This window comes from Penicillium angulare (assembly GCF_028827245.1).
Source record: "Penicillium angulare strain IBT 27051 chromosome Unknown utg000007l_segment0_segment0, whole genome shotgun sequence".
In the NCBI taxonomy this organism is placed as follows: domain Eukaryota; kingdom Fungi; phylum Ascomycota; class Eurotiomycetes; order Eurotiales; family Aspergillaceae; genus Penicillium; species Penicillium angulare.
The window spans coordinates 116,335-137,453 of NW_026623166.1; the positions used below are offsets into that span (position 1 = coordinate 116,335).

A 21,119-nucleotide genomic window follows, 5' to 3' on the forward strand; every position below is an offset into this window, starting at 1 on the left:
ATTAACCCTTGAGAACCGGAATGAACTCCATTTTATCAATCTTCATGCCAGGCTATGAGCAAAAACCGTCCAGTCGAGCCTGTATTGTCTTCTCATCAAATCGTCCATTGTCACCCTCGTAGTTGCGTAGAACCTCTAATGTCATCAACCGCCTAGGCGCTTTGCGACCCGTCATCAACTCCCACTGTGCAATACCCTGCTCAATAACATTCTCCAATCCATCAGAGAGTACCCAAGAACGGCCAGTGTCGTTTCTGATCCGACGCATCTGTTTTAACAGAGGGGTATCAAGGGGTTTATAAGCAAGCTACATGGGAGGTTAGTAAACACAAGTAGACATTGGGAAGAACGAGAAACTCACCTCAAGCACAACACCTCCTGTAGTACTCCCAAGCCACTGAAGAGGCATTTCAAAGTTTGCAGGCGGCTCAGCTTGGTCTGGATCAGCCGGCACACATGATGCAATCAGACTTGGCGGGTTGGCATCATCAGGCCAGTCATCCTGTGTTGACTTCAAGACTCGAACAACATCGACAGAGTCCACCTGAGACGACGCCCACGAATTAAAGTGGCGTGCAACCTCTTCAGCTCGGGATTGAGTGCGATTGTAAATGAAGATCTTGCGACATCCCAAGCGAAGCATAGCATAAATAGCAGATCGAGCCATACCTCCCGCTCCGACCACCAAGGCTGTCGTTTTTGCGCTGATCGCATTTCGAGGAGATAGATGACGATTGATGCAAGTCACGATACCAGCCCAATCTGTATTCTCTCCATACCATCCGAGCACCGGACCTGCCTGGTTGCGTCGACTAGCTTGTTCCTGGAGCGAGTACATCCCTCCTTCAGAAGGGCCTCGAAGCGGCATAATAGTATTGATGGCCCCGATAGCCTCAGCATGTCGGCTTTTAGCCGCCAATTTATGGTAAAGTTCCACTCGCCAGGGTTGTACGACACTCGAACCACCGAAATTAGGATCAAGTCGTAATTCATCCAATATGGCTAGGGAAGGCGATTCAGGGATTTTATAAGTATGGCTCATACCCGAATGCTGGTGGGCGCCATTGTGCATAGGCGGAGAAAGACTGTAAGCTACACTTGAGCCAAGAATGCAGAACTTCAAGGGATCAAGCACATAGCTCTGGAAAAGAGCTTTCATAGCATCACGGGACGTGATCTGGGCATCGCGCTCATTTTCTGTCGGTCGCGTAATGGCTGGATGTGTGACACTGGTCAAAATCGAATTGAAGACTTGAGATGTTCGTCCAAGGCGTCCAACATTATAAGCAATCAAAGGGGCCCGGTCGCCTGGTAAGGCGCGAATCTTATTTGTAAACTCAAGGACGGTCGCATTGTCGTCGCGGCTAGTTGCAACGCGCAGAAGTCGTACAATCTGACACCCTACCTTCTCAGCTTCATTATACAGAGTAACGCAGCCTTCATCCGTCCATTTCACCCGTGATGATGCCTCAAATATATGCTGACCAATTATCTTTGTATTACCGCGTGCGCGAATGATTTGCGAAAGTTGAGTTCGGTTTTGTCCAAGATCCACGACCAAGTATTCAACTGCCATCCGCAGACCATGCTCCAGGATATCGAAATAGGATGATGACGATTGATCTGCTCGACCTAAACCGGAGGTTGTTATGTCTATGGAGAGCATAATAGGCGTACGCGCGTTGCGACGCAAAACCGCGACCTGTTGACTGATAACCTGGGCCATATCAGGACCCCAACGGTCAATACAGAGTTCGATTGCATCTCCTCCAGACTCCAACTCGGCCAGAGTCACATTGTCATCGATGAGGTCTGAGGATCGAACATGAATAGCATGAGTATAGGAACGGAGCTCCGGAGGGGTTTCTAGTAACGCAAATGGCGAGTCATAGCTGGATTGGTGTGCGTCGGCGCCAGTGACAAAATGGACAAAGCGAGTCAAGTCCTCCTTCACGTCTTGTAGTTTGAAAGAATAAGCTGCCGATCTCGGGTCGGGGCTTCCGTCATCTGCGATAACGCGCGTGCGATCCTCCAGGTTATAGAACTCAAAGTTAGAGCATGTTCGGTGCAGCGGATCTCCTTCCCGTAGTAGTCGTATGGACTGATCTTCCAACCCTAGCAGCTGCTGAATATGATCGATGTCACGGAGAATGTGGACCACGGGATTGGTCTTGGATATATGGCGTAAATGATCCTGAACAGGCCGAGTCAAGCTTCCCAATCCACACTCGATCACGCAACCTGACTTATGATTATCCAACATCTGTTTCAAGACTTCAATGTCTCTGCGCTGGAATTCTTGACTTCCACGGGTCTTCAAGTATTCATGGCGCGTGATTCCAGTAACCTCTTTGAAATAGTGATCTTCTGTTATAAAGCGTCGCTTAAGGGCCGTGGCTGCGACGAAACCAAGGGAGCGTTTGCCGCAGCCCCGGATCCCCACTAGCACTATGGAAGCATCTGTGTCGAATTTGCGGGCGGGAGTGGGTTCGGGTGGCTGTGTGGGTTGCGCGGAGGAGGCTCGGTTTGATAGTGAGCGCGAGCGAGTTGAAGGAGAACTGGGAGCCGTAGGCTCATGGGCGCGAGATTGCCAGTCGAGCATGGCGGGCTGACAGATGTTGCGGGGAGGTGACGAATGCGAATGCCTCTATGATCGATGAGAGAAGGCGGATAGTATACGGATAGCTAGGTCAAGGATGCGCGGGCCATGGTCGGATATGAACCATATAATGTGTTCGCAGTCGCATTGAGAAGCCACACTTGGATGGAATGAGCGCAAAGGAAAAGGCGAGAGGAATTGTCTGGAGGAATGCCCGCGGTCTCTTTTCCCCGGATGCCGGATGAAGCACAACCGCGAGCGACGGTTGTGGGGCGGTGGATTATCTTATCGTCCAGTCTGATTTGTCGCACGGCAAAAGCCTTAGCCCTGAACTTCACCGGGGAAGTGGCCTTTTAATAGACGAGATGTTGATTGGGTTTCGGTTAAATATAATCAAAGAGTTGGAATAGATCACAGTATGGGGAACAGGTTGCTCAGTTGCGGGGAAGAAGTTTCGGTGGGTGCTTATAACGTGTATGTTGTACATAATGCTGCCGGAGCTACTTTCTCCGTGCATGATGAAGATATACACAGCAAAGAGACTTCAAAGTCACCAGATCTGAGTTGATTCTGGTATTGGAATGTTGAAAAACCGTCGAATGACTCCAACCTCTACAAAATAGAAACATCACTACTTGCAAAATAACGAAGGCCATATACTTAGTCAGATAACTATCGTGCTTTGTTCCTGCCTTAAAATTCGGGCATCAAGTAATGATGACATAACAAACAAGCACGTGACCCGATCACCTGATTCTAATGACGTGCTGCTCTGTTTGCCTTGTTTGCCATGTTTGCTCTATTTCTGTGTTCCTGGTTGGTAGTACTTGCCAAACAAAATAAAAGAATAGAAAAAAATAAAAAATAAAAAATAAAAAACTGGTCTTTACTTTCGTCACTAAAACACATCCGTAGACAGGGTTATTCAAAGAGAAATTCGGTGATTCTTTGCAGGCCTTGGAGATCTCCTTCAGCGGTATTTGCTAATTCCTTATCCACCCAGCCCCTGGTGTAGCCTCCACCAAAATCAATAAGATACGCATCAAAGTGCGTATCTATTAGAACATTATCAGGTTTGGCATCTCCCCAGACAGCACCACACACATGGAGCCCCTCTATAGACTGCGTGATCTGGCTTAGCCATTTCTGCCCCATCGAGACATATTGGGGGTCTTGTCCCATACAAAGCAAGGTTTTATTATCCTTAGACTCAATATATGAGAGAAGTAGACCAACAATTCGGCCTGAAGAAGGAATGCGAACAATTCCAAGTAGCCGACTTGTGTTGATAGGCTTGGAAAATAAGGCCGACTGTATTTTTGTGTATGCGTTAAGTTCTCTGCATATGCTGTTCACATCCCCGGCGCCCACTGATTTCAAGAAAGCGACTTGAATATGTTGCCCCTGGATGTATACTTTTCGGGGAACAGCTGGTAAGGTATTGCTATCATCTAATATTGAGATTTCAATTTGATCAGGGCGATAAATTGGGAATGTAGAATAATCTACTTGCTCTGGGATAAGAGCGCCAAGAAACCGCTTTTCTCCAGCCTTGTCTAGGAAGATAGGTGACAACTTGTCTTGATGGACATCGAGTGAATAATGGAAAACTTCTGGAAATAGACAATCATGGAGAGTGTATTTCTGATGTATATCCGAAGGTGGAATCTCTCGAAAAATTGGGAGGAAACATTCCAATACCCATTCAGCCAACTCTTCAAGAGGATCCTCTGAGTCAAATTCTTCGTCTGATTCAGGCAGATAATCAGGTTCTAGATGTTCAAGATATCGGAGGTAATCTGCTAGAAGTGTCGGTGACTTCTCAAAGTTGGCGGCTTTTAATTCGATTTGGAAATGTTTGTTGGAGGCAAAAACATTCAGTTGGGAGTCCTTGTCATGTACACTGGACCGAAATGGCCCCAATGTGTAGCAAAGTTTATCTATGGTTGGAAAACAATTGAGAGTGTGTGTAGTATAACTACATGGAGGAGGTGGGACGGGCATGTTTGCATGTACTGAAGAGGGGAAATAGGCCTGTATTGGAATACTAGTCAGAAAAACCCACAGCAAAACATCAATCTCTTTCCCTGGTCAATGCGGGAAATCAGAATCGCAGAACCTGATCAAAAGAGTGTAAGAAGTGCGTTTTTTTTAGAACTAATCGCAACGCGATGCTATATAACAGGACGAAACAAAAGGGGGATAATAACTCCGCGACCGTAAGGGTCATTCCTAATAGGGCGGAGGCTTTCCCCACTACAGTACGCTTCCTGCGACAGCCAATTTTGCGAGCTAACCAATGATACCTATCCACCCATCAACCACTAACTCCTCAAAGTACTCCCCGCTATCTCCGGGACTCAACGTCGAGGGACTAGTACTGGGTACATAAAGAGTTTAAAAAAGGCCATATCTCTCCTACTCTTGCTAACAAACTAATTAGCATTTACAAGGAACAGTACAATTGCCAATAATGACAACCAACAACCCCCTCAAGCTAGAGACATTGACTCTTGAAGATAATGTCGCCCTCACCAACCTATGGTTCGCCGCCTTCACAGATCCAGCTTTAGCCAAAGTATTCCCAAACACCCCCGGTGTTCGGCAATGGCTAGAAAATGCCAACCGACATGACCTGATCAATAAGCCCTTTCAAAAGTACATCAAAATAGTGGACACGGAGACATTGGACAATCAAGGTCAACCCCGCATTGCTGCTTATGCCAAATGGGACTTATCGACGCCTGAAGAGCGAGGACGACGTTATCCACCCTGGCACGAAGAAATGCCCGGCGAGATGTGTGAGGAGTTTTTCCAGCAAGAAGAAGGGAATCGAAGACGTGTAATGGGTGATCGGAAGCACTTTTGTACGATTTACCCAACATCATCAATATTTTTTACCCAGAAGCTGTACTTACTGAATTCAAATAGATCTTGATACTGTTGCCACACACCCTGATTATCAACGACGAGGATGTGGCGCGATGCTTGTGAAGTGGGGCTGTGATCTAGCGGATTCGGAGGGTGTGAGTGCCTATGTCGACGCTAGCAAGGATGGGGCACCTCTATATGCGAAACATGGCTTCGTGGATTATAGCAAACCCGGAGAAGATATTGCCTCCATGGCTCGATTTTCCAAGAACACTTGATGGGAGATACAGAGAGCTACTACGAATTGGGAACTATCATCTTGGATTTCTTCCCACATTTGTAGCTACACCTGGAGTATATCAATCGATTCTTATTGGTATAATATACCTTGAATATTTGCTTACAATCTGACCCTACGATAATCATCAAAACTGAGATAGTATGTAGACAATTAATTCACATATTATGAATCTATGGATAGGTTAGTAGTAGTAGTTGTTGTAGTACCAGCCCTATGGATATCAAAACAGGCAAGGAAATTTATGAAATGAGAGTGAGTGAGAAACACAACGAACACTACTTCACGTTCGTCCGAGTTAGCGAGTTTGTTGTGTGATACGAATATGTCTGAATATGAATTCCCGGATTTTCCTAAATCTTCTCTTCATCTTCGATTCGCCCCAAATAGATGATGGGAATGTATAGTAAACATTCGGATCTCTACTAGGATCCATCTCATTGACCCGGTTGCTAGTCTGTGTCGTAGCGTGGGTATTCCGACACCTGCTTCCATGTGGCTCGGGCTCAGGATAACATACCTCCGGAGAAGAATGGACTGATGCAGACTCGTGGATTGGTTCTATCTCAGGTGTGATGTCGAATTTGGGGGCGATATTAGCGATATTAGTCTCAGGTATAGAATCATCTTCAGGTTTTGGATTAGCTTCATGTTTTGAATCGGCTTCTGCTATGAAACTATTATCCGGGGTGATATCAAGCTCAGAGTTTGAATCGACCTCCACTGTAGCCTCTGGCACCACTACATGACTTTGCCATAGCGGAGATGATGTACACTGGAGCCGACTTTTTCGAGTTAGGGATACCGAGGCAATCGTGTCCTCGTGTATTGAGTGGAAATCAGCCCGCGAGCGAAGATGACTACTCTTGATAAATCCATTTCCAATGACTAAATTTGGGTTAAGATATGTGTCTATATCGCCAATATCTAGTGTATTTTGATAGCCTGGTTCTTCAGTGTCAAAGATCCATTGGCCATGAGAAGTGTAGTGCTTGAAGCAGTGGTTCTTTGCAGCATGTTGGAGCGCAGACCCACGCAGATTTAGAATAGAGCCATCGACTTCATCATCTAGAACGACAATAAACGGATCCACATATCTGTAGGCTCGACTGAGAATGGCCTGGACTCGATAGTTGCCGACTGCGCGGGGAATCTTGATATCTCCGAGAATAACTGCTAAGGATTCTTCAGGCAATGTCGAGCTGCGTTGGAATATTCCTGCTCCTAGCCAGTTGAAATGATGTATAGTCGGGCAATCACGCATAGAGTTGTCACGCCAGGCAAATTCATTGGTTGAATCGCTCAAGTAGGACTGTCGCCGAGCAAACTGAGAGGATAAGGTGTTGGCATGAGCCTTGATATCTGTGTATTTAGTGGTGTTATCCGGCATTGTATCTGGAAGAGTGAGGGAGAGTGAGACATCGGGTGTCAGTGTATACTGCAAGTTATCATCTAATTTGTAATCCAGCTGGTAATCCAAAGCCTCTTCCTCCAAAATGGTGGTCAAGTTATCGTTCAAGCTTTCAATTAATTTGCCATCCAATATACTCTCGTCGGAGCTGCTTGAATTAGAAATAAAGTCATCAAACCAGCTTGTAGCGTCCTTCTCTTCACATTCAAGTTCATCTGGGGTTGTGAGCCGCTCACTTTGTGAACTGTCATTGATTAGAGTAAAGAAGTCCTGATTCTTTCTATATATAGTAAATGGTGTAGTAGATTCCATGCTGCAAGATGAGGGATTTCTAAGTGAAGTTTGGCTGTTTTCAATTTCGTTTTCTACCTCCTCAGCCCAGTCAAATTGTTCGCGTTGCCAAAATCAATCATCCATGGCCTCGTACACAGTGCAAATATTGCTGAAGCTATAGTTCAAGTTGAATCTGCATATAGTATATAGTAAGCGTTAGCGTTTCAGTTTAGGAAGGATAAGCCTTGGTTGTTTGAGAAAGGCTAGTATGTTCAAGTTCTGAGGACCTCGGAATATAGTATAGAGGCGCTGGTCTTCCTGTGTACTAAATTCGTGGTCATTTGAATAGTATCAAATAGATGTGAGGCTGGGAAAATATCCAGATTGTCCCAAAGTTATTGTCACCTGTAGATTATAATGAGAAATATGGAATTAGTTCGAGGAAACTGTGCAGGAGTAGCCTCTTTATAAGGATGCGGGGATATTGATAACTCAACATTAGCATAATTAGCCATTCTTTGTTGCCCGAATGTATACAAAGAAGTGGAGGGCAACAGTCAAGGTGTTCAATGAGTTTGAATTCAGTTCTTTGTTCACCAAATAAGAGACATCAAAGTCAATTGTTTCAGACAAAGAACGAACCAGGATTGTCGCTACTATTACAGCTCTTTGTCATTCAGTAAATTTGATTCAAGAAACCTGAGTGAGGATCAGAATAATCGCTATTAATAGATACGTCTATATTTCTGGACAATCCCATTGATCTCAGTCATGGGAAGTGGGTAACATTGGAGTTGATCAAAGAACGAGCCCTGTTTCATACTCATGCCACGCTCGTACATCTAGAGACTATGGAGATGTGGCTCTGCACACGGCAGCTTGGCTACCATAATGCATGTCGTCAGTGGTGTGTGTCAAGTTTGTAACTTTTTCGAAGGCAGACCTGCTATCAACTACGGCATTCAATTCCCACCAGACACGAACTGGCGTCCTCTCAAGTGTTTTCAATTCAACAAAATAGAAATTTCAGACATACAAGCCGAACTTTGCTTCGATCCCCGCGCTGCCATCCTGAACCCCCTTCGGGAAAATGTGTGACCAACTCCATATCGTCAGTCTCGAGAGCGCATCCCTTGAGTGAGAATGAACAAGCACATAAATTCAATGGTTAGGATCAAATCAGAATCAATACTGAAAAACTTACCAGACCGCATACCCCACATGACGGAAGTAGGCTGCACATGTGAACATGTCAAGGAGCGGCGGGGCCCCGGAATATCAGTTAGACTAGCGTCTACTATTACTATCTTACATTCAAGTTAATAACTACTAGTGCCGTTCAGTTTGCATTATTTTCATCAAGTATCTATTGTAGATTATCTTGATTCAGCTTACTGATTATTTCTGAAATTGCAAATTATGAAATTGCAAATTATGAATTGAGGCCAACTACACAGCGAATGATTAGGCCCCCGGGCACCTGCAGAGCCTCATAATTTGCTATATGTGGCAGAGATTCATATCTGGTCAAGTCTTCATTATCTTATTCCTGAAATGCATGATACACCTCCAGATACGTTTGACTCTGGTGCCGAGTACTATATCGGGAGTGCAACACCCTATGATTGTACGTTAGACATCACCCGCGGAATGAAGCACGATTTGTTCAAATTGTGAAAGCTCTTTGAGGAGGAGCATTTAAACAAAGAGACGAAATCATTCACGGACTGGATGGAAAATAAGAAGTCGAATGTCATGTCTTCTTGTGATGGAGGGCAACTCTTGTTTAATGTGTTACTTGGGGGCCAAGAGGGAAGACAGTCTAAAAAAGTTCTCTTCAATGGGCATCTAGATGCGTGTGAGGGAATAGTGAACGAAATTCAACCCAAACCTGATATCGCAGTGCTTGGCATTGCTGAAAGGGCAAATTTAAACGGAAGGCCATTTGATGGGTCCGCAGCCACGTTTGCGACCAAATTGGTCAAATGGATTAGAGAGCCGCAGAAAGTCATCTGGTGTTTACGTGATGAGTGGGAAGTCTGCTTCAAGTCAACTAGTATGTTATTTCCTAGCTAATCATAAATAGTGTCATCAAACCGTACCGGGTTGATACAAGAGCCGCGACAGAAGCTGTGGAGGCAAAGACGAGCTCACGAATTGTGGATCTGCCTCATGGTAAGTTGTATACTCTGTTTTCTGAGTAAGTGAAAGTAAGGTCTGCAATTGTCAGATTCAAAATCACATGGGACCTTCATCAACCCGTAGAATACGGGGAAACCAAATAGGTAGCCAAGTGGTTATAAAATGGCCACAACCAAGTGCCCAGGCCCAAGATTCCCAAAATCCTCATGATTCCCGAGGTTCATTCAAATGTTCCAAATCCAGTGACATTTCCGACCGAACCAGACGGCACGAACGCCACCATCCCATGGGGATTAATATATTTTGTAGAATCTATTGTGTCGTTTAGCGTCTTCCCCATCCTTGGCAAGCGCCCCCGCAGCAGCTAGTTTCACCCGCGTCCAATCAACACCTCGTATCTGCCTCTAGTCAGTGCAACGGTACACAACATTTGAAGGAATTTGAGTGCATCAAATTTCCAATTGTTGCACGCCCAGGGTATGGCAACCGATAGAATGCATCCCGGGGCGCACAACATCGCATTTATTGACTTTACACCTGCATATGACCGATATTCCAACCCCTAGCTGCCTTGGAGACCTGGATGGTCCTCCTCTAATTATTCTCGAAAAATGAAACCTCGGTCTCCCCTTTTTAACCTTTCCAACTTTCTTCGTTGGATGAGATTCAATCTGAAACATTTACTCCGTACTGGTATCAGTGCTGGTCGAAGACCCGTCGATCCACATCAGCGAGTCAATTCAGGAACATCCCCGCAAATTTGAAATCCGGAGTCAGCAAAGTTGGAAATACACGAAAAAGGAAACCCCTTCACAAGACTATCAGCCAGATAGAACCTCTAGAGCTAATTTCCACAAGCCGCTAACGCAACCGCTACTTATACCGCTAGGGCCCATCCGTCGTCTTGGATTGCTCTCGGGGTCATTTGACTACGCCGTGTAGAGCCGTTTTTAGATGGAATAGCATGTGAAGTCCTATCTTGCTTTGGTTCCGGTCATGGTTTGCATTAGCCACCAGAAAAAGTACTTGGAATAAGCCGGACCTTACCAGATTCATATAAAGTATAATTACTACCCCCCGGAAGTTCAGTGGCGTCCGCTAAAGTGAGCCTGCGGATTTTTCTTAGTCACTCGTTTCTTTTTTTTTTTTTTCGCATTGCTACCTTTGACCAGTACGTTCTTTTTTGATTTTGCTTATTTATTTATTTTCTATCCAACGATTCAGTGATAAAAATTCGAGAGTGGTATGTCCTGTTTATGAGACCTGCACGGTTTAGAAGTTTCGGAAGACCCATACAGCTAACGTCCAAGAGTCAGGATCTATATAGCAGGCTGGAAGTCTAATAACAATGTCTGTCAGCAAGACCGGCGTGATGGAAACCACCACGGCCGATGTGCCTGTCAAGCAGTCTTTCGGTGCGCGGGTAGGTAGACACTACAAGAAGTGGTGGTGGGCACACTTGATCATATTCGTTATTGTGTTCCTCGTTGTTGCGTTGCCAGTGTAAGTATTGAATATGCAATAAATTTACATATAACATACTACACGAGTCTGATTCAATTTCATGGGCTAACACTCGATCAATGAAACACAGAATCTATGTCGCGTATCCCAACATCGCACAGCACGATGTCAGCGCCTCCACTCTTACTGTCGACAGCATGATCCTCAGTGATCCCACCCCCGATGGATTCCACCTGAGTCAGGTCCAAACAATTGGCTCACACAGCACATATCACCCCAAGATCTATGCTTTCGATGCGGCTGTATCTTTAGCTGGAGCTGCTTCCGCTTTCGCCACCGTCCGCGTCCCTACCGTCAAGTCTAAGGATGGAGTGAAGGTTGATGTTTCACAAGATGTTGATTTGAGTAACACGGCCGCCTTTGGAGGGTTCTCGACTGCAATCATGCTGAATGAGGAAATCGAAATGAATATCTATGGAAAGCCGAAGCTTCAGCAGGGTTCACTGCCCAAGGTGACCGTTACATACAACAAAACAGTCACCATGAAAGGTAAAAGAACATCAGTGTCCCTCATCAAAGCTTGGATGTAATGCTTACTTTTTACTTCTTTATTTGTGCAGGTCTGAACAAGCTCAAAGGCTTCGATGTGGTGGAGTTCCAGATTCTAACAAACGCTACTACTTCACGAAACATGAATGGCACAGTCTATATTCCTAACCCTTCCGTGTTGACACTCTACATGGTATGTCATTCGATATAAATCCAGACGACTCCTCATTGATATGCATACTTATCTATTTTTCTTACGTTTAGGGAAATGTCACCCTGAATCTTGCGGTTAATGGTACCACCATGGGTCAGACATATCTCGAGAACCTCGTCCTCAAGCCTGGAAATAATACCGTCCCAATGAGCGCTACTGTACAGGAGCTCCAGATCGCCAATGCACTGATCCTCGGTGGCGATACGTACAAGGACGGTGTCATGCCTTTCCAGATTACAGGAAACTCCAGTGTATACAATGGCAAAGAGCTGCCATATTTCACCGAGGCACTGAAGTCCAATAACCTCACTGTGAATTTGAATGTGACAGAGGCGCTTTCCAATGCTGGTATTAAACTTTGAATCTCGGATGGTCTGTATGTGTTAATATCTATTGTTGAATTAATGAATCAATCTATACCTTCATGCATGAACTTCGGCTACTAGTAGGAAACTCAACGACGTAAATTCTATATCTAGAGTCAACTATATATAGACGTGAGCGTCAGAATGTAAAATAATAACATTAAAATTATGTATACATACCGTATAGGCAATCTAGTTCTTTCTTCCATAGCTCCATAGATCTACAAGAATACAACTCCGTCCATTCCATGCCCTGGCGGCTATCTCCCGCTCTTAACGCTGGTCCGTGTGGCGTGAGCGCCGATCGTGGAGACACAAACTTAACCCGGCGAACTTGAGCTACAATTTCTCTACCTCACCACCACCATACCCCAGGGGTCCTGTCAATTCCACCACCCTCCCCGGTGCAGCATGGTCTGTCTACTCTCCTATCTTCCACCCCCTCTCCAGGAGGTGGTGGAACCCTACGTCCCCCTCTATGAACAACACGCGCCATTGATCGGAGTTGCGCTGGCCTCCCTAATCGCCATCTACGTCGGATATCTTTACGTCCAATGCCAGAAAGAAGCTGCCGTTGCATTCAATGTCCCGATCCCACCAGAAGTGCGCAAAAGCAATACGGGCAAAAAATGGGAGGAGGTCAAAGGCATTCAGAAGCAGGTGTTGGAAGACCAAGTTAGAGGGGTGAGTACTGAGCTCCGCGAAGACATTCTTCGGTCGGCATCGGCATGAGAAGCTAACGAAGTCTTTTTCTCGTATAGAAATGGAGCAACGATTTGATCATGAGCTACTGTCCCGCCGATGGCCGAGTGCTAGGAGACGGAATTCGCCCCGCGACCGTCGACGATGTGAATGTAGCCGTGGGAGCCGCCAAAGCCGCACAACGCGAATGGGCCAAGACGACATTCGCAGAGCGCAGAAAGGTGCTCCGGACCTTACTGAAATACGTTCTCGAGCACCAAGATGATCTTGTAACCGCATGCTGTCTTGATTCGGGGAAAACAAAGGTGGATGCTTGCTTCGGTGAGATCCTAGTGACAGCCGAGAAGCTCAAGTGGACAATTGACCATGGCGAGAAGGCACTCTTGCCCTCGCGCCGCCCGACAAACTTCCTAATGATGTACAAGAAGAATGTGGTCACCTATGAGCCTTTGGGCGTGGTATCAGCATGTGTATCCTGGAACTATCCTTTCCACAACTTCATCGGGCCGGTCATCAGCGCGCTCTTTACTGGTAACGCCATTGTTGTCAAACCCTCTGAACAAACTGCCTGGTCTTCCGCTTTCTTCTTGGAAGTTGCACGCGGCGCTCTCTCAAGCTGTGGATACTCTCGCGACTTAGTTCACACTGTTGTCTGCCTGCCCGCCGTTGCAGACACACTCACCTCCCACCCGGACATCGCCCACTTGACTTTCATCGGTTCCCGACCCGTCGCATTCAAGGTCTGCGAGTCAGCAGCCAAGGCCCTGATCCCCGTCTGTGTAGAACTGGGTGGTAAGGATCCAGCTGTGGTTCTCGATGACTCCCGGAACATTCGTAACCTCCCCAGCGTGGCCTCTATTCTCATGCGCGGTGTCTTCCAGTCCGCAGGCCAGAACTGCGTTGGTGCCGAACGTATTATCGCCCTTCCAGGCTCATACAACAAGTTGATTGACCTTGTCACACCCCGCATTCAAGGAATGCGCGTGGGCTCCGTCCTCCTCGATAACCCATCCACAGATTCCTCCGCCACAACACCCGATATGGGCGCCATGATTTCCCCCGCCTGTTTCAACAAGGTTGAATCTCTGATCAATGATGCAGTGAAGCAAGGCGCCCGCCTCTTGGCTGGTGGTACCCGATACGAGCACCCAGATCACCCAGAAGGCCACTACTTCACACCTACCCTACTAGTCGACGTAACCCGAGACATGGCCATTGCGCAAGAAGAGCTATTCGCGCCTATCTTCCTCGTCATGCGCGCCGAAAATGTCGCCGATGCTGTTTCCATTGCCAACTCCACCCCCTACGCTCTCGGTGCCAGTGTCTTCGGCTTCGACTCTACTGATGTCCAAACTTGTGTTTCCAGCATTGACGCCGGTATGGTCTCTGTGAATGACTTTGGCGCATACTATGCTGTCCAACTACCCTTCGGTGGTGTTAAGGGATCAGGCTATGGTCGATTCGCCGGCGAGGAAGGTCTCCGTGGCCTTTGCAATTTGAAGGCTGTTTGTGTGGATAGATTTCCCACTCTGGTGGGAACTGCTATTCCACCGAGAGTGGATTATCCCATCCAGAAACGCAAGGGTAGTGCAGGTGCTAAGGATGGCCCTGCCGCTTGGGAGATGTGCAAAGGTGTCGTTGAGACAGGATACCAGCTAACGATTGGTGGCCGAGTCGCTGGCATTGTGAGGCTACTGAGTAACATGTGAGGCGGTTCTTATCTGATATATTCTTGAAAATGATAATATTGTACAATAGTAATTTTATTTCTCATATGGACAACCAGGCGTCCATAAGAGTAGAAAATGTCATGCATAGCGACATCTTGTCTATTCTATCTTGTGTACATGTATCATAATGAACTCCCCAAGTAATCCGACACAGCTAATACAAGAAGAAACAACTATTTACAACCCATAACCCACAAAGTAGCAGCCTTCCCCAAGCTACTAGTCAGACAAAGAAGCAGGACCAGTCCGCTCAACCCAAACATTCTTCCTAAAGAAAACCGACTCAGCCATCCAATTCCCAAAAGGCTCTCTCTTCTCAGGCGCAAGAACTTCATCATAGACACGACACCCCTCAACATCATTAAGATTCAAACTTCCACAAGTAAAAAGCTGCAGCTTTGGATCATGTTTAGTAAAATCCACCTGATCCGGAAGCCTCACCATAAAATCCGACAACCACCTCGCAAAACGCCCATTAATCTGGGCATAGGGATTCTTATCCCGTTGTGCAAGGTTAACATTATCAACAGCCCACTGTATAATCTCCGACGAACTAGCCGGCAGCGACTCAGCGCTCGTCCGAAGCAAAGCCTCAAAGAACGCATGATTGAGAGAAGGATTTTGCCGGCCGACACGAGTAACCAGAAGAAAATGTTCAGAGGGTATGGTATAAAAGACAGGAAGGCCTTGATTAGCTTCACGGAAGCGAAAGACGAACTCATCAAACTTGAGAAGCGAAATGAGGGCATTGAAGTTCTGAGTATTGATCGCGTTCTTGACGCCTTCATGTAAAATAACACGGTTGATGACAGTGTCAGAGCAAGGAGGCATCCTAGCATCAAGATGCATGTAGTTACTCGAAGTGATCCTTAGCATTTCAAGGAACTCAACATCCTCAGCTGTAAAGCCTGTTCTCCGTCCGCGAAGTAATTTATCTGGGACGGCGCACAAGCTAAGAACAGGGAACGTATTCATTATCCTAGTCGTTTCGGACGCGATCTCCACCATAGCCATAGGAGTCAAACGCATCTCATACGTATGAAAAGGCCGTGGATCAAGCCTCTTAATCTCCGATCGCGGAAGACCCGTCAACTTAGCGAAATGAAAGAGGATAGGGCCCGTCCCATGAAAAGAGAGCGTCGAATCATCCTCACGCCTCATGAAGCGTTCCAAAGCCACCCGGTCATCAGGCTCCATTTTGATTCCCGCATCGAGCCAATTGCGGTGAATGTTAAGAACCATCATTGTAGGCACTTGCTTGAGTATTCGATCCATCGTACACCATTTGCAAGCGAAGATCTGCGCTTGGAGCTTCGAGCGCATCTCCCACGACAACCTTCCAACATGATCATAGTCCACGGGCGTGAGAATCCTTTTGATACCGGCTCCAACTGGATCCTGCCGATGGTCGGCGTTGTCTTCCCAGAAAGCAAGCAGAATGAAGATGCGATAGATTCGCTCACTTGACACGGCTGCAGCTATAGGTAGCGACGCGCGAGGGAGATCCGGATTCAATGCGTAAAGGAATATCTTCTCAATCACTTCAACGGGTAATGTTTCGAGCATACACAAGCGACGTGGCGGAGGGGTCGAAGCGGGGGTCGAGGAGAAGGAGGAAGGTTGCGCTGATTGCGATTGGGAGGAGCTGGGTTGGCCTGGCATCTTGAAGGGGCGATGAGGGCGACGTTTAGATTTGGTTTTGGCGTCATTCTTCAGAGAGCGAGTATTTAATCTGTGTCTGGACGTCGGGGTTGACTTGGTAATCTTTGTCGCGGAGATCGGTGGGCGAACATTGTCTGGCCGCGTTGTGGTGTGCTTGGGTTGACTGCGCTGAGCTGGTGCCATTCGTAGGACCAAGAACTGATATATGAACCCATCGACCAGGGCCGTTTGCTCTATGACGGTTAAATGACGGGTCTATCTGTACAAACACCGTGCAAGAGAATGTAGAAAAGAGTGTAAAGAAAGTATAGAGAAGTGCCTGGATCCTTTATCGCACTTTTTCTTTTCTTTATCGCGAAGTGGCAACATTGACGCTTATTGGGTGGGAGAGACCCACTATAGTAGTATTCATGGATGCATCGAACGAGCACAACAGTAAATAAGGTCCTACGTAAAAGTTCAAGAAAGATCATTTTTATGAGACGTAAATTGAGTATTACGATCTGTTTGAAATAATTCCATCAAGTTTTCATAATGGGGGGACTGTGAGACTAAGAGGGAGGGGGCAGGCGAACTTCTACGAAAATACTACAATTAAACTAGGCACTGAGCCTTACAAGATATTGAAGATAAAGTTGAACGTCAATTACAATAGTCACAGGAAACAAGGGGTCTTTCCAGCGATAAGCAAAAATCTACACGAATCGGTCGAAACATGCCAAACAGCGATGACCAAGGTCATGGAAACAAAAGAAATCATAGCCAGGAAGGTGAAGGTGAACCCCAGGAACGCCAAAAACATCATATAACTAAGAATTGATCTATGGTTTGGCGCCGAGTCCTGGTAGCTGTTAGCTTTTTAGATCTTTCTCAATGCATTGGGGCAGACAAACCTGCGGCATAAGCCAAGTACCAAGTCCGTGATGCACCGCCGTCAATCCAGCTGTAGTCAAAATCACCTTGCGAGAAGAAGTCCCAAGCAGCTTGAGGATCAATCAAGGCGAGATTAGCATATAAGACGCCTTTCCACCCTCCTTCAACTTTCTCGGCTGGGGTGGAAGCAGCGGATGCGAACATGGACTTCCACTCTTGCTTCACAAAGCTGCGTTGACGAGTGTACGCAGAATGGGGGAGGAGAGGCAACATGTGAATTCTAATAAGCTGTTAGTGTTGTTTTAGTATTAGGAATTAAGATGAGCACATACCCTTGAACAAACTCCAAGCTGTTGCCAAAGTATGTGGTGTGATCAACCTTGTTCTCGAAAAGCTGGCAGTGCGTTAGTTTTAATCATCCGCAATGAAGATATCTTAATTAGTGGCAACTTACAATACCAGTCACCCTGTTTGCAATGAAGTTTGCTGGTTGGTTCTTATTGTTGTCCTGCATCAGGAAATAGTTATCCAGAGAGCGGCGCATAATGCCCAGCATCATATTTCCACGAGCTTCCATGCTGGCGTCGCCAGTTGTTTGACCCCACATCTTGATAGCATAGGCAAACATGGTGTCTTCCGAGGTAGACTCCTCATCTTTGCCGTCGTAGGACTCAAACAATCCCTTAGCCCATGAGTGGCCATTGAACCAGTCAAAGCCACGAGAGAAGGGGAAGTAGCTGTCATCCTCAACAGAGTTACCAGCGTCACGAACCAGCATGTTGACCCAGTCCTTATTCTTGGCCAGCCAACTTGGGTCAAGGGCTCCCATGATAGCCGCAGCCTGAATGAAATATCCATAATGGAAATGGTGGTCATTGTAGGCAGTGTTTCCAAAATCAGCATTCAGATCCCCGGCATAGCCAGCAGTCGAGACAGCACCCTTCCAGACAGTATCATATGCCAGTGGGAACTGCTGGTTGTTTTGCACAAAAAGATCAAAGCTCTCCGTCAGGTTCTGGAAGGCAGCGCTTGCAATCTCGGCATCGTTACCCAGTTGGTTCACGGTGTAGATCAAAGTGGCGAACTTGCTGAGAGCTTTACCGCTGTAGTACATGCTGTTCAAATCGGTCTGGGCCGACATATTTTGGCTCAACTCTTTGGGAGCAATCTTGAGAATGGCTTGCTGGGCGCTCTCGGAAAGGCTGTGAGCGCTCCCGTGGTGTGGAGACCAAGGAGCGAATCCCATATCAATGGGAAGGTTTTGCTCAGTCATTGTCCAATTCTCGCCAATTACAGCGGTAGCGTTGCCCTTAGTTGTAGTGCGCAGGTGGATATCGGTGATCCGACCTCGAGTGTTGCGATTGAAGGACTCAACGTGATGCGGCAGAGCAAACATAATTAGCGGGCTGCCATTGGCGTGCTTTCCGGCTTTCGCCCAAGACAGACTGTAGCTACCCACGTCGCCAGTAACGGAACCAGTAACCTTACCACCGACAGCATAAACACCAGCAGAGTTGTCATAAAACTTCTCACCAGATTTTCCAGCTGGGTTCTTTGCGATCTGAATGGTACCCGAGAAACCATGCTGACCACGAATACTAGACTTCGAAACCAACTTGAGCTTTGGGTCCTTGCCATCTTCCGGAGTAGCATAGAGCACCCAGTGGGTCTCGTCTTCCAATAGCACCTGATACTTGAAGACACCTGGCTTGGGAGACCCAGCACTGACCACTTTGTTGAAAAACACGCCACTCTCAATAAGTGGCTGCAAGTCATTGTAGATACCTGTCACGTAACCCATACCCTGAACGACTGGGAACGTGATCGATTGCGCTGATCCTGCGGAGCGCTTCAGCACGGCATGGGCGGAGAATGCTTTCGGCTCCTCAACACTGAGCACACTCGATTCGTCAAGTTCTGAAGCCGAGAGGATAACATGCTGAAGTCCGACCGGGTTGATATAGTATTCAACTGGCTCACCAGGGATCTTGTGGTTTTTGGGGCCAAAGGCTAGAACGTTTGGTTCAACGTGAGACGCAGAAACTCCCCAGCTCTTCAGAGTACCCTGTCCCCTGGACCATGCCACTGAGTATGGTTGAGTGAAGCTAGCATTGGATTGAGATCCTAGGAACAAGCCCGCATAGAACTTATTCGTCTCGATGGGAGCAGTCGAGTTGGCCTTATCGCAATCATTAGCATAGCTGCGATCGTCTTTGAGAGAAAAGTCCTTACATGTTTGTTGACGACGGGGTGGTCGTGGCGACTCTTGATATTGGCCGGCGGCGCTCCAGTCGCAACTGGTTGGAAGATATCCTGGTTATTCATGCCGGTAGTTTTGCCAGCTGGACCGGGAGAACCAGGTGGGCCAGTTGGTGCTTGATCTAATAACACGTTAGTCTCAGCAGTTCATAACCCCACTGAATATTGATCTCCAGATACGAACCGGCTGAAAGTGTGGAAGGTTGTGGAAGTTGTGCTTTCTCAGTCGCAGCAGGCTTTCCAGTCGGGTCTGCTCTCTGTGGGGGCTTTTGAGATTGTTGAGGTTGCTGAGCCTGTTGAGCTTGCTGAGATGGTTCGGCCTCGGAGAAAAAGTCGTCAAAGTCGTCAAGGAAATGATCGATATCAACACCCGGCCAGGGAAGCTGCGAAGGGTGACCGTCGTCCTCCAACGCAACACGATATACCTACCATGCCATGTTAACACTGGGACTGTGACTGAATATACTTTTCCTGGGGCTTGGTAGTTGAAGCTTAATTCTTACAGGTTTTGTCTCTGGAATCAGCAGTCTCTCTTCTGCGTTATTGGGAGGATACTGCGTTTCAAATGTTGCAGGTGACTCTGTAGCTGTTTCCTGTAGAATCCGCTCTGCAGCGGTACCAACAAACTGACTTGGTAAACAATTTACAATATCTGCAGCCAGAACCCAAGTTAGCAAGGCTGCTGCCTTCCATCTCGGGATCAATGCCATCCTGAATAGCCAACACGCGACAAGACGATCTACAACAGTAAAAAGAGTATTTAAACTGTGCTATAGTGCCAATTGTCTTCTGGAAACCCAATTCCAGCGAGTAGTCGGCGTCGTCTGCTCGGAGGTCGAAAGGCAAGTCGTGTACATGCACCGGGGGTAAAGAATTCAGAAAAATGGGGATTCGCTACTTACATGGTTATAAACTCCCCCAAGACGCCTCGCTCTCGGCTTTGGGATTGTTGTGAGTGGTCTGCTAGAGGAATTCCGGAACTGCAGATCCTCAAGGAATCAATCGCGCGAACGGGTGCTGCAAGGGCGAATAGACAACTGTACCGCGGGGATTAATGAGTGTAGCATGTGGGCCAGCAATGTAGGGCGTGTTTAACAATAGTCACTCGGTTGTTGCGAGGCCAGCAGTCTCCACCACTAGGAATGTGTCGTTGGGGCGTAAACAACGTCACGCTCAATGTGCTGGCAAGCCTGACCGGGGCTGGATTCACCCGGGGAAAGCTAGTGACGGGATGGCTGTTGAAAATAGAGCTCGATTGGTTTAACGATATGTCTATTGAAGTTGTGCATCAATATGGTGACAGGTTTGACATGGTGAGGTCGGTCATAGCTCCAGGCACCGACGTAGGTGCCAAGGGATGTGGAGCTTGCTCCAATCACCGCCAATGGAGATCAACAACCCCACAATTTAGGCCAATCATCTAACTAACTTCCAGTTGATGGACTCGAATTATTCAAGAACTACCTACTACCACTACTAGTGATATATTGTAGTATACTAATGTCCTTCCAGTTAACTTATTAAAAGCTAGTAGTACGGTCCACCTGGGCACCTAGTAGTACTAGTAGCATTACTACCTAGGTAGTAGTCGTAGTACAAATAGTAGTACTATGTGTTTTATGCCAGACTGATACTATATATTTTGCCAATTCTCAAATTCAAGTTCCGGGCTCAACTCAAACAATGAAAATTAAATATATGTATAAC

At 46.8% G+C, this 21,119-nt stretch overlaps 9 protein-coding genes across 9 annotated transcripts; 4 read left to right on the plus strand and 5 right to left on the minus strand.

The window, feature by feature from the left end:
- Positions 1–52: 52 nt before the first annotated feature.
- On the minus strand, positions 53–2,602 carry N7478_009306 (repressor protein; the record flags this gene model as incomplete). The annotated part of the gene is made up of 2 exons (XM_056925520.1): positions 53–307; positions 362–2,602. 2 exons carry the CDS (start codon positions 2,600–2,602, stop codon positions 53–55), a joined length of 2,496 nt encoding a protein of 831 aa, XP_056774890.1.
- Positions 2,603–3,520: 918 nt separating this feature from the next.
- On the minus strand, positions 3,521–4,603 carry N7478_009307 (uncharacterized protein; the record flags this gene model as incomplete). Its single annotated transcript, XM_056925521.1, has 1 exon — positions 3,521–4,603. The coding sequence occupies one exon, from the start codon at positions 4,601–4,603 to the stop codon at positions 3,521–3,523; it is 1,083 nt and encodes a 360-aa protein (XP_056774891.1).
- Positions 4,604–5,072: 469 nt separating this feature from the next.
- On the plus strand, positions 5,073–5,748 carry N7478_009308 (GNAT family N-acetyltransferase; the record flags this gene model as incomplete). The annotated part of the gene is made up of 2 exons (XM_056925522.1): positions 5,073–5,466; positions 5,531–5,748. The coding sequence occupies 2 exons, from the start codon at positions 5,073–5,075 to the stop codon at positions 5,746–5,748; spliced, it is 612 nt and encodes a 203-aa protein (XP_056774892.1).
- Positions 5,749–6,205: 457 nt separating this feature from the next.
- Positions 6,206–7,491, minus strand: N7478_009309 (uncharacterized protein; the record flags this gene model as incomplete). Its single annotated transcript, XM_056925523.1, has 2 exons — positions 6,206–6,220; positions 6,289–7,491. 2 exons carry the CDS (start codon positions 7,489–7,491, stop codon positions 6,206–6,208), a joined length of 1,218 nt encoding a protein of 405 aa, XP_056774893.1.
- A 1,716-nt stretch (positions 7,492–9,207) lies between these two features.
- On the plus strand, positions 9,208–9,741 carry N7478_009310 (uncharacterized protein; the record flags this gene model as incomplete). Its single annotated transcript, XM_056925524.1, has 3 exons — positions 9,208–9,508; positions 9,539–9,627; positions 9,718–9,741. 3 exons carry the CDS (start codon positions 9,208–9,210, stop codon positions 9,739–9,741), a joined length of 414 nt encoding a protein of 137 aa, XP_056774894.1.
- Positions 9,742–10,942: 1,201 nt separating this feature from the next.
- On the plus strand, positions 10,943–12,183 carry N7478_009311 (DUF3712 domain-containing protein; the record flags this gene model as incomplete). Its single annotated transcript, XM_056925525.1, has 4 exons — positions 10,943–11,097; positions 11,189–11,607; positions 11,679–11,800; positions 11,872–12,183. The coding sequence occupies 4 exons, from the start codon at positions 10,943–10,945 to the stop codon at positions 12,181–12,183; spliced, it is 1,008 nt and encodes a 335-aa protein (XP_056774895.1).
- Positions 12,184–12,597: 414 nt separating this feature from the next.
- Positions 12,598–14,597, plus strand: N7478_009312 (aldehyde dehydrogenase family protein; the record flags this gene model as incomplete). The annotated part of the gene is made up of 2 exons (XM_056925526.1): positions 12,598–12,870; positions 12,948–14,597. The coding sequence occupies 2 exons, from the start codon at positions 12,598–12,600 to the stop codon at positions 14,595–14,597; spliced, it is 1,923 nt and encodes a 640-aa protein (XP_056774896.1).
- A 240-nt stretch (positions 14,598–14,837) lies between these two features.
- Positions 14,838–16,463, minus strand: N7478_009313 (uncharacterized protein; the record flags this gene model as incomplete). The annotated part of the gene is made up of 1 exon (XM_056925527.1): positions 14,838–16,463. One exon carries the CDS (start codon positions 16,461–16,463, stop codon positions 14,838–14,840), a length of 1,626 nt encoding a protein of 541 aa, XP_056774897.1.
- Positions 16,464–17,101: 638 nt separating this feature from the next.
- N7478_009314 (glucan endo-1,3-beta-D-glucosidase) lies at positions 17,102–20,122 on the minus strand (the record flags this gene model as incomplete). Its single annotated transcript, XM_056925528.1, has 7 exons — positions 17,102–17,121; positions 17,174–17,433; positions 17,486–17,547; positions 17,608–19,332; positions 19,386–19,534; positions 19,597–19,837; positions 19,916–20,122. 7 exons carry the CDS (start codon positions 20,120–20,122, stop codon positions 17,102–17,104), a joined length of 2,664 nt encoding a protein of 887 aa, XP_056774898.1.
- Positions 20,123–21,119: the final 997 nt, after the last annotated feature.